Source organism: Podarcis liolepis (assembly GCF_965112155.1).
Source record: "Podarcis liolepis genome assembly, chromosome: 15".
NCBI lineage: Eukaryota > Metazoa > Chordata > Lepidosauria > Squamata > Lacertidae > Podarcis > Podarcis liolepis.
This window is the reverse complement of record NC_139566.1, coordinates 27,904,252-27,916,396: the sequence shown is the minus strand read 5'-3', so window position 1 is coordinate 27,916,396 and position 12,145 is coordinate 27,904,252. Positions and strand designations below refer to the sequence as shown.

The 12,145-nt window shown below is 47.0% G+C and overlaps 1 protein-coding gene across 10 annotated transcripts in view; it reads right to left on the bottom strand.

Annotated features, from left to right (window-relative positions):
* DEPDC5 (DEP domain containing 5, GATOR1 subcomplex subunit) overlaps positions 1-12,145 on the bottom strand; it is a 55,016-nt gene that overhangs the window by 37,675 nt on the left and 5,196 nt on the right. For all 10 annotated transcript variants that reach the window (XM_083478431.1, XM_083478430.1, XM_083478436.1 and 7 more), the window contains exons 5-17: positions 11,999-12,084; positions 10,644-10,727; positions 9,790-9,839; positions 8,687-8,756; positions 8,492-8,570; positions 8,005-8,066; positions 6,898-6,967; positions 6,162-6,234; positions 5,132-5,235; positions 3,194-3,268; positions 1,793-1,927; positions 1,081-1,142; positions 149-222 (exon numbers count right to left, since the gene is read on the bottom strand). In XM_083478431.1, the coding sequence (XP_083334557.1) occupies positions 149-222; positions 1,081-1,142; positions 1,793-1,927; positions 3,194-3,268; positions 5,132-5,235; positions 6,162-6,234; positions 6,898-6,967; positions 8,005-8,066; positions 8,492-8,570; positions 8,687-8,756; positions 9,790-9,839; positions 10,644-10,727; positions 11,999-12,084 (1,024 nt within the window). The remainder of the gene's footprint in view (positions 1-148; positions 223-1,080; positions 1,143-1,792; positions 1,928-3,193; positions 3,269-5,131; positions 5,236-6,161; positions 6,235-6,897; positions 6,968-8,004; positions 8,067-8,491; positions 8,571-8,686; positions 8,757-9,789; positions 9,840-10,643; positions 10,728-11,998; positions 12,085-12,145) is intronic.

Here is a 12,145-nt window from a genome sequence, read left to right as displayed (position 1 = left end):
AGCAGACTCAGTGGAGGCTGAGGACAAGACTGCCCAGGGCTGAGGTTTGAGAGGGGAGGGAGAGCAGAGAGAATTCTCAAGTACCAAAAGCAGAGAGCATTGCCCAAGGTGAAGCCTTGGCTGCACAGTTCCAACTTCAAACACCCACCTGTGGTTTATCCAGTGTGGTATATTGTAGTCATCTCCCAAGCGAGAGTCCCCAGGACTGCAGCGATTGTGCAGCTAAGAGAAGAAGAGTTTGGAAAAGGCACCATGTTAACTGGATGCTTTTTGCAGCTAGTTTGTACTGCATTCTGGGAATCCACAGGAATGGACAGTTGCAAGAAAGGAATCTGGCACTGGATACAGAGGGTTGCAGCTAAAGAAGTCATGGATCCAGCAGAACATTCTCTCCTCCCCACAGCATACCCCTTGCACCCCCCCCATATATGCCCTGAGGGTTCCCTTATCCTCCCCCGGAGCAGATCTGGGAGGGTACAGGAGGGAGAAGTTACGTTATGGGAGCAGAAATCATTCGATTCAACCCAGAAGCCGGTGGTCCAGATTTTTTTAGCCTACATTTAAAACAGCCTCCCTCAACCTGGTGCCCCCCAGATGCTTTGCACTACCCACCAGTCCTGGGAATCATACAGCCAAACTAGCTGGGGCAGATGAGAATTATAGCCCCAAACATCTGAATGGCGCCATGTTGAGGGAGTCTGATTTAGGAGGGGAAAGTTCCTAATCCTCAATAGTTTGGAGAAAGATAGAGGCTAACAGGCATCCTGGAAACAAGCCTGGCTTTTGGTAATTAGGCAGGTGCAGGTGTTCAGCACTTTGTTCCTTTCCCATACCTTTTCCTTCCTTCCTGCCACCCCCACCTCCAGTCTCTTTTATTTCCCTATGTACTCAGCCCTTACTAGAGGATGTGCTTTAATTGAAGAGCCGGTAGTGTGGAAGCAAAATTATGGCTTTCTATTTAATTGGTTGGATTTTTTTCTGGCACAAGAATCAGCTGGAGGAGGGAAACAGCTAGCAGGCAGGTGCGGCAGAGGTGGAGGAGGAAGAAAGAAAACAGGTATACGACCCCACGGGCCTTACCTTGAAGAGGGGCACGGCGTGGAGGGGCTGCTCTCCCATGCACACCAAGTCCACCCCAATCCCTACAGAAGCAAGCAAAGCAGGGTGAGGAAGATGAGTTTGTTAATAGCCACGTGCTGTCCTGGTGCTGGACAAGGAAGGTCCACAGCAGAGAGGGGAGGGCTTGGAACTGGCCCCTCCCCTTGCCACTCATAGACCAGCAATGAAAAGCTTTCCCGCTTGGTCACCCATCACTTAAGATGCTTCTTAAACAAAAGGATTTCGCCATCTGGTTTTCCAAACGGCCCAACTCTCAACGCTACGCCTAAAAAAAGAGGTCATCTCTATATTTTGGAGATGCTCTAAAGTGAGAAAGAACACAGATAGGAAGCTTATGTGGCAGAGTCAGGCTGCTTGTCCACCCGGCTCAGAGTCCCCAGCAATGGAGAACCAGATGTTGCTGCATTGCAACACTCATCACCATCCCTTATCACTGGCCATGCTTGGCTGCAGGGCCTAATGGGAACTGGAGACCAACAACATCTGGAGAAGGGCCCCCACATCTGGTGGACATCAGCAGGGAGCCACTCTCTAGGGTTACAGGCAAGGAGTCTTTCTTCTTCCCAGGTCCTCCCTGGAAAATGCCGCCGGGGAGGTTTTGCTTGCAAAGAGGCTACTCTCCCCACTGAACTACACAGCCCTTTCCCACTGCCTGCCGCTAAGACCATTTTACCATTATCTATCATGCGCTGCTTGGTCAAGATCATGAGGAGCCGGTCCACTTCGAAGACTCCCACGCCAGGCGTGATGACTACGGACATCTGCCCCGTCCGGTCAAAGTTTCGATTGATGTAATGCTTGTCGAACACTAAAAGCAGGAAAAGTCAGAAGCAAAAGGACATGCAATCTTTTACACATAATATGCCTAAGGTAAAGGTAAAGGGACCCATGACCATTAGGTCCAGTCGTGGACGACTCTGGGGTTGTGACGCTCATCTCGCTTTATTGGCTGAGGGAGCCGGCGTACATCTTCCAGGTCATGTGGCCAGCATGACTAAGCCACTTCTGGCAAACCAGAGCAGCGCACGGAAACGCCGTTTACCTTCCTGCCGGAGAGGTACCTACTTGCCCTTTGAGGTGCTTTCAAACTGCTAGGTTGGCAGGAGCAGGGACCGAGCAACGGGAGCTCACCCCGTCTCGGGGATTCAAACCGCCAACCTTCTGATCTGCAAGCCCTAGGCTCTGTGGTTTAACCCACAGCGCCACCCGCGTCCCTATAATATGCCTATCAAGGGACAATTTGCTCTCATTAACAACAGCTTGCTAAAAGTTCAGATGTGAACTTTGTAAGGTGCTTTAAACTGGTTCTTTTTTTTAATATCAAGTTTTAATTGAGGACCTGGGACCTTAGGGTGAAGGCAGGTCAACAACAACAACGTGCAGTTCTCCAGCTTACAGAAACTTGTTCGAGACAGTTAAAAAGTCCTGAACTGGATATTCAATCCGTTGGAGTCAAGCATCTGCTGGTTTTACTAATGAAGACCCTCAACAGTTATACTAGAGGTGGGTCAAAAAAAAATCTCCTCCTGCATTTCCAAGGTCATTCACCACCAAACCAAAAAAGGGTGTGTGTGTGTGTGTTTATGTACAGAAGAGGATTGGGGGCTGTTTGTGAGACGCAGACAAAGTTGCCACGCTGGCTGGGGCTGATGAAAGCTGTAGCCCAGAGGGCACCAGATTGGGGAAGGTTGGTGTAGACTCAGGTAAGTATTGGGTGCCTCCTATTGGCCACTCTCAGTTCACAACCCACCAGGCTAGGCTAGCGTCCCACAGTCACAGAGCATGTGCACTAGAAATAAAACAAGAGTCCTCAGCAGCATGAAGGAATTCCATTCCAAATGCTCAGAGGTTTCTTGGCAGATAAATCAACAAGGTAGAAATCCCCCTGAAGACAGAAACTTTGAATGCCACTGAATTATCCCCTAAGTCAGAACTGTGCTAGTTACTGGCCTTTCCAATCCAATCTATCCTGTAAGAACAGATGACATTTGTGTGAGGAGGAGCCAGGTCACTGCCTGTGTACAGAAGGCTCCTTAGTGCTAGAGTGGTACAAGATGTTTTCCCCTCTACTCACCATTGAAGGAGAGGTTTATGGCTTCCAAATAATTTCCTTGAGCGGAGGTGGAATTGCACCCTGGAGGAAAGCCCTCTAGAGGGTTAATGACGAAGGAGAAAGGAGAAAGAGATAAGAGTCGTCAACAGGCTCATCTCAGCTATCTGCCAATCTCCCATTCCCACCACCCTTCTGAGTAATACCCCTCCCCACCTTCTCTCTATATAGAAGGATCTGGCAACTTCTGTTTCAGTGTATCTGAAGAAGTGTGCATGCACACGAAAGCTCATACCAAGAACTAACTTAGTTGGTCTTTAAGGTGCTACTGGAAGGAATTTTTTTATTTTGGAGAAAGAGATGTCAGCTATAATATTTGAAGCCCATTTTTATTATTTATTTGTCTAATGAATTAGGAGCATAAGGAGAGCTGGAACAGGCCAAAGGGGACCCATATAGTCTAGCATCCTGTTCTCACTGCGGAAGACCAGATGCCTCTTCTGGGAAGCCCATAAGCACAGCAGCAGCAGCAGCAGCAGCGCTCTTCCCAGCAGTGATTCTCAGCAGCTGATATTCAGACAGCCATGCTGCTTTCAGCACCGGAAGGGATTTGTCTAATCCCAGCTTTTGCTGGAGTGTTCTGATATTTCATAACTGCTTTCTCTACGGTTTTTTTAGGTCGCACGCCACCTTGTGATATTTTACACCGAAGTGCAATATATAAATATTGAAATAAAAATAAATAAATATATGAAAATCAAAGCCGTTCAAGTTGGGGGGGAAGGAGGGGCATCAACTGCAGCTTTCCAGCTCTCCCTTTCCACCCCACCCTTCAGCACTCCTTTTCCTAGAGCTCCTAGTCAAGTACAGACACAGTTTAAAAACCACAAAATTGAATGACCATGTTGATACACAGTAGAATAATAAAAAAACACCCCTGGTACATGTTGCAGACCTATCTGGCCCCTTCAAGGCTTATTGCGACATTTGGACTACAACTCCCATCAACCCAAGACAGCATGGCCGTATTTTGCTACGGCTGATAAAAGAATCTCTGTGGTGGTTGGGGCTGATGGAAATTGCAGTTCACAATATCGGGGGGGGGGGGAGTTTGGGGAAGGCTGCCTTGTGACAAGTTCCAAGAGCATTGGAGTCATTTTGGACTCACAGCTGTCCATGGAGGCGCAGGTTAATTCTGTGTCCAGGGCGGCTGTCTACCAGCTCCATCTGGTACGCAGGCTGAGACCCTACCTGCCTGCGGACTGTCTCGCCAGAGTGGTGCATGCTCTAGTTATCTCCCGCTTGGACTACTGCAATGCGCTCTACGTGGGGCTACTTTGAAGGTGACCCGGAAACTACAACTAATCCAGAATGCAGCAGCTAGACTGGTGACTGGGAGTGGCCGCCAGGACCACATAACACCGGTCCTGAGAGATCTGCATTGGCTCCCAGTACGTTTCCGAGCACAATTCAAAGTGTTGGTATTGACCTTTAAAGCCCTAAACAACCTCGGTCCTGTATACCCATCGTTCAGCCCAGACACTGAGATCCAGCGCCGAGGGCCTTCTGGCGGTTCCCTCATTGCGAGAAGTGAGGTTACAGGGAACCAGACAGAGGGCCTTCTCGGTAGTGGCGCCCGCCCTGTGGAACGCCCTCCCTTCAGATGTGAAGGAAATAAGGAGCTATCTACTCTTTAAAAGACATCTGAAGGCAGGCCTGTTTAGGGAAGTTTTTAATATTTAATGCTGTATTATTTTTAACACTTGATTGGAAGCCGCCCAGAGTGGCTGGGGAAACTCAGCCAGATGGATGGGGTATAAATTAATAATATTAATAATAATAACAATAATTAAAAAAAAAATTCATTGCTCTGACTAATGCCAGATCTAGAATACTACCTTTTTTGAAATTCTAATAATAACCATCAGGATTAATATAGTAAAAATAGTAAGAATGCCCCACCTGCCTGCTCCAAACGCACCAGGATAGGGTACTGGATGAAGAGTTTCTTAATAGTCACAAGCAGCGATGTCCACTCCTCTCGTCTTTCGTTCTGAACCACCACCCTGTAAGGAAGCGCTGGGACTGAGTAGGAGAGAAACTGAACCAGCACAATACTTTACAGATAATGTAAGGACTTAAGGATAGAAAGGGAAGGGAGCAAGGAGAGCCTGCTGGATGAGGCCAATGGCTCACCTAATCCAGCCCTCTCCCTGCCTGTGGATTCCAGTGACTGGTACTCAGAAACACAGCCATCATGGCAAATAACCATTGATAGCCCTCTCCTCCCTGTGGGAGCTTAGAGTTAGGAAAATGGACTTTCTGGCGGGGACTTATCCAAATGCTGCTTCACAAGGTACTAACATGTAACCCAAGACATCTGCAAACACGAATTCAGCATCTTGCAATACAGGGGAAATTCCCCAGGATAGCAGCAAGTTGCTAGTCCTCAAGGTTATGAGGCAAAAAAACCCAAGCAGTTTCTACTAAAATTTAAGAAACATTTCAGCAAAAACTTTCAGTTATGGAGCTTTTGTTGTCCCTCAAGGACCCCAATCTATATCCTCCTCGCCCTCCAAAATACTGCGAAAGTTGTCTATTTTGTAGCCAACCGTCAGTTTCCAAATTAAACATTTCAGTTGCAAAATACAGATTTCTTAGGACGCTTACAAAATTTCTGGGATACCATAGAGTAAGACATAACAGTTACTCCCTGCATAAACGTAAACTCATCAGGTTTTAGCTTAGAAAAAACCATTGTTGAAAAGGAATAGAATTCTTCCAGTTCTTTAGCAACTGTCATGTTTTCCCCACATAGGTTACTAGATCAATTATGAGGGGTGATATGTGTGTGGTTGTGCATCCATCTCTCTCTCTCTCTCTCTCTCTCTCTCTCTCTCTGACACACACACACACACACACACACACACACACACACACACCTGGAAATGGACCACAGATACTCAATGGAAGGACCGCATGGGAAACCTACTTGTAAAAATCTTCATAGAATCTTCCTTCATGATCTTGCTGAATTGAGGCACGCTGTGTCTCTGGAAATTCATCTACAAGAGACAGCAGCAAGATGTATAGACCATCCCTGAAGCACCCAAAAGGCATCTGTCCCAAGCCCCCCTCTCTGCAGACCTGCAATATTCAAAGTACTGTACTTTTCCATGTATAAGACTAGGTTTTTTTATTTAAAAATTATGCTGAAAAGTGGGGGTCGTCTTATACATGGATAGTGCATAGGGTGGACATTTGATTTCAGTGGCTATTGGGTGTGTTATTGGTTGCTGTGTCAAGGGCTGGCGTTGATTGGCTGATGCTGCGGCAATTGGGCAAGCGACTGGCAGCTTCTGCCAGCAAGGGGACAGACGAAAGGCGGATTTTCAGCAATCCCCCCTAAAAAAAGCTCAACAAATCTGAGCCATCTCCCCACATTTCCTTAAATTTGAGCCCCCCAAAATAGGGGGTGTCTTATACATGGGGACGTTTTATACACGGAAAAGTACGGTAATACAACTCCTTGCAAAAGCACTTGCCCAAGACACCCACCAAGGGCAACCATCCCTTTCCGCTACGCAGAGTAGCGACTGAGGCAACAGCTCAAAGCTCAGAGGGCGTGGGAGACACAGAGGGAAGTCCCAGAGAGGAACAGAGACAGGAAGATGTCGGTACCCTTACAAGCAAGGAGGAAGAGAAACATTTATCTTGTAGCTACTCACTCAAGGATTTGGCATCATAGAACGTTCTAGAAAACAGGACCACAGTCACTTCATGGCTGCAGTTCTTCTCCTGACCAAGAGGAAAGGGAGGAGGTGAATGTTCTGCACAAAGCCTCAGTCACAGCCCTCATGGGACCCCCTTGCATGCGCATGCACATAGACACAAACAGCTGCTTCAATCAATGGCGATGCTGCTTCGGTCTTGGTCTCAATGAAGAATGACCTAACCATGAGGACAGGCTCCACGTCAGAGGAATCTGACACCATGTTAGAGTCTAACACCTCCTGACATAACCTAAGGCTTTATGAGTAACTTTTTGAGGAGAATGTTACCAGGGCAAGGGCATTTTCAAGCACACAAAGGACAACTCTCACCCCCAAACAACAATTACAGCTTCTTCTCTAGAAAGCTGAATGGAAGGCAACCCTCACCTCATGCCTGAAAAATGTAAAAGCATTACAGCCACTAAATGAGGCTATTTAATATTTGCTTTACAGAGGAAATCCAGCAATGAACGTGCAATAAAAACTCAGTCTATTCAGTATCTATTCAGAAACCTGACAAATGTCAAGACAGGACTGGACTTCTCTTTACCTTCTAATGTTATGGCTCTTCGTTTACTTGAAAGTCACTTATCCAAAGTCTCTATGGAATAACTGCTACAATTCTCCGTAAAAAAAAATAAAATAAGCAAGTGGACAAACATCTTTTGCTATGCTATGCTCCAAGGTCCTGCAAGCTGAGGTTGCCAACCTGGAGCCACCCAGGTGATGGGGAACTACAACTCCCATCATCCTCAGTCATTGGCTGCAGCTGATGGGAGCTGGGAGTATATCATGTCTAGGTAAGCTTCACATTGGGAGTTCCCTGCATTACAGCATCCTGTGGACTCCCCCAGGTTCCTTCCCCCCCGCCCTCCTTTGGATCCAATTGTCCCATAACCAGGCAGCAACTTCCACCAAGGAACCTCCTATCTGGGTTATGTTTTATCTACATTTGGGGAAGCTCCTTACCCCAGTTGCAAGTGGGCCCGAATATGAGCCAAGGTCACAAAGTAAAAAGCACACCTTTATTCCATTGCTACAGCCGAAGACACAGAAAGTTACCTTCCACTTGGTGAAGAGATCAGCAAGGAAACCATTCACAGCTTTCTCAAAGTAAAGGTCCCCTGCAAAGGGAAGAGTAATAAAACGGGGGGAGGGGGGAAGAGAGAGACTAAGAGTGATTTCTGTTCAAAGGAGCATTGATACTGCAACCTACGATCCTCCCACCAGGTGTTTGCTCAACAGGGGAGGGGCCGTATTTGCAGTGGAAGCCAGTTCATCAGAGCAAATGGAGCTCGGCCTCACAAACCACAAGAGTTGTTTGGACACACCCACCCAAGATGCCTGTGTCACAAGGCAACTGGAAAACAAACCAAGGTTTGCAGTAACAAACCATGGTTGACCGGTCACAAGAGACAACTCATTGCTTGTCGACCGAATCAAGGTTAGAACAAGCCATGTGGGAGTGGGATGAGCTCTCATGGAGGCACAGTGCTAACAGTAGGTATGGGACGGGCAGATTTCCAGGAAGGCTCCTATTTCTCCATACCGTAGATGTCAAAATCCCACATTTCACAGCTCATCTGGATGAAGATATATACCATGGCGGAGGTTGAGCGGAAGACAACCTGCAAGAGACACACAGACAGTAAAAACTACTGCTCTAGCTGCTGCTTGATAGTGTAGAACAAACGCTTGAAAAGGGGAGAGAGAAAACTCTGGGGTGGGGAATAAAGAGGCCTACCCGGGTGTCTTCACTGATGTAGCCACACGTGACCTTCTCACTTTTGACCCAAAGTTCACCTGCTTGAGCCCTAGAAGCAAGCCAAAGAGAATCCGTTATCACATTCCGAAACAGTGGACATGAAAACTGGGGTTGCTATCGGCTGGGCTGTATTGGCGGGAGGGGACAGCGCCAGGACTAACCCCTGTCCCTGGGCTTTGGGTTAACAAAAAAGGAAATGCCCTTTTAGGTGCATCACCATCATCATAAGTTATTATTTATATGCCACCCATCTGACGGGGTTGCCCCAGCCACTCTGGGCAGCTCCCAACTAAAAACAGTAAAAACACAATAGAACGTCAAACACTAAAAACTTCCTGGAACGTGCATCAGTCTCAAGAGCTCCTCAAGGGCATGTTTGCATTGATTTCCAAAATACTATTACTAGAGCTGCAGCTCAATGTTTAACTTGATGGTATCATCAGTCTGATTAAAGCAGGAGACATAGAAGCATGATTAGTCACACCAACAACGTAAAGAACAGCTTCTGTCCTGGGCTGTTAGGCTGCTGAATGAAAAGATAACAACAGGGCAACTGACTTTCAGGTTTGGTGGGTGTGCATCAGTAAACAAGGGGAATTAAGACTAAGAGAGCTGAGTGGGGGGTGCTCGTGTAATCTCACTGCATACAAGTTGTACAAGTGACAATAAAGTATTTCAATTATTTCAATTAATCAATTTATCTGGTGCATACAAATGGCTCTGCTTATTATGAAAACCTCAAAACTGGAACCACAAAATTCTAGAGCTGGAAGAGATGTTGGAGGTCCTCTGTCATCACTTGCTGGGGCTGATGAGAATTGTAGTTCAACAACGTCTGGAGGACCAAAAGTTCCCCGCACATGCTGCATTTGCAAGGCGCCTACACCGAGCAGGGAGTTGGGACAGAGGACCTCCAGAAGTCCCTTTGAGCTCAAGAATTCTACAGTTCTGTGTTATTACTTTGGGCGCAACATGACCATTGCCTGCACAGTCAGATTTCTAAAGAAAGCACTTCCGAGAGAGTGAGAGAGAGATGTGGAGAAGGAGCAAAGGGTATGTGTGGGGTGTGACTGGATACTCACCGAATACCTGCAAATTCCACCTTCTGAGTGACATAGGCACATGTGCCAACCTAGCAGGCATTTGGTTTAAAACAGAAAAAGAGGGGGAATGAGAACTCAAGGCAGTGTGAATTTGCAGGAGACAACTGTTCTTCATACCTCTTACCCCTGAGCACATCAGAGAGAGGGGGGGAACTGATTTCTAGCACTCACGGCTGCATTTGTAAACATGCTTATGAAAGGCCCAGAAGCTCTCATCCGCTATCGCCTCATCTGCTTGCCCTCTATTCCTACCACATCTTATTTCAGCCCAGCACCCACCTCTCTTTGCCATCCTCTCAGACCCTAACCAAAAAACATCCCATGTTCTACATTACTGGTGAGAACCTTTTACTGCCTGAGGGCTACATGCCAGAGGTAGGGAGTAGAGTGGGGCCAAATACAAAAGTAGGCAGAGCAATAGTTGTGATTCTCTCATTCATACAGCAGGCCACATTTCTGCCATGCCAAATCCGGAGGCTTCTACAGCCACACCTCTCCATCTAGGGAGGAAGGCACATTATAACAGTTCAATGGCACATTCAAGCCAGGCAGGGCTGGTGAAGTGTGCAGCTTGGGAAAGAGGCATGACTAGGGTAGGGTTCTGAGGGCCAGACAAAGAACTCAGGGGGCCGTATTCAACCTGATGTTTCCCACCCCATTTGACCCTCACAGTTGTCTCTCATTGCCCCAGTCCTGTAACAAATTCGAATGTCAGTATTTGTCCAGTTTATGGACAGAGCAGCAGCCTCAGATTCCCAAGTCGAGCCCATCGCTATCTAACTGAGAATGAACAAAGAGCACTTTCCCTCCCAGATTAGACGCAGGGCCCTCACCAAGCTCTTCTTCAGTCGCCACATGTCCCCACGCCCGATGTACTGATCCTTGAACGTCAGCTCCACCAGATCAAGGGTCACTTCCTAAAGAGGAGGGGAGCAGAGAAGCTTGATGGCTAAGGTGTTTGAGAGCCCCATTCTGCTCCTGTGGAGGCCTGGCGCTGAAATCTGTAGGCTCCTGATTACAAGCACAAGCTCCCCTGATCTCCCCACTTAGCTGAAGAGAACTTTTCATTTATTATTATTTTTTATTTCAGAAAATTTATACAGCGCTTGATTAAAAAACTCCAACAACCTCAAAGCAGTTTACCAAAAAAAATGAAAGAAAATAAGCTTTATGACAGATAAACACCTGCATGTATGATCCCCCATAGCAAAACTGCTAAGTTTAGGTATACAGTACTAGTTTTTTAAACCATTATTTTAAACTGTATTTTGATATGCCTGCTATTTGTATACAGTGGTGCCTTGCAAGACGAAATTAATCCGTTCCGCGAGCCTCTTCGTCTAGCGGTTTTTTCGTCTTGCGAAGCAACCCTATTAGCAGATTAGCGCTATTAGTGGTTTAGCGGCTATTAAAGGCTTAGCGGATTAGCGGCTAAAAGGCTATTAGCGGCTATTAAAGGTTTAGCGGATTAGCGGCTAAAAGGCTATTAGTGGCTTAGCGGCTTAGAAAAAGGGGGGGAAAGCGAAAAAAAATCGGAACACTTGCAAGACGTTTTCGTCTTGCAAAGCAAGCCCATAGGGAAAATCGTCTTGCGAAGCAGCTCAAAACCGGAAAACCCTTTCGTCTAGCGGGTTTTCCGTCTTGCGAGGCATTCGTCTTGCGGGGCACCACTGTAGTCTGTTTATGTTTTGGATCATATTTTATGTATACCACCTGTAATTGAGTAGGCAGCTTGTTAAATAAATTTTAAAAATATCTGTGTTACCAGGTCCTTAGTGACTCTCTTTGTGCCAACTCTCTCTTACACTGGGCAAGTAAAGTCACAGGTGGCATTATTTATACAGCAGATACCATAGGCACACCCCTAAGGCAAGCTGGCTGACACTGGACAGGAGGTCAGAGGCATCCCAAGGTAGTTGCTGATGAGGAAAGTACTCAGAGCATGTAAAGGCATCCATTTAAGGCAGTCTGCCCTACAGCAAGAAGTATACAGCCATAGTCCGAGATCTGCTACTCTCCTGCTAGAATTGCTGAACCCCAGCAGAATGCAACTTTGCAAAAGTGTTCAAATGCCTCCACAGAGCAGATTAACCTGCTTTTGCAACTTGGGCTGGGAGACAATCTCCACATGCTTGGAACCAGACCAGGTGGAAATGCCTCAGGGCAAAGGCTGCAGTGCCACAAATACCTTTGGGTCAACAACGTTCACATGGACATCCTGGTAGGGTCTCAGTCGGAACACCTGTGCCACAGTCTGATCTACACTTATGGTTTCTGCGAAAAGAAGGAAATCCTAGGTGATTGAGAGAAGGTGGCTTCCAACTGTGTCACCCCA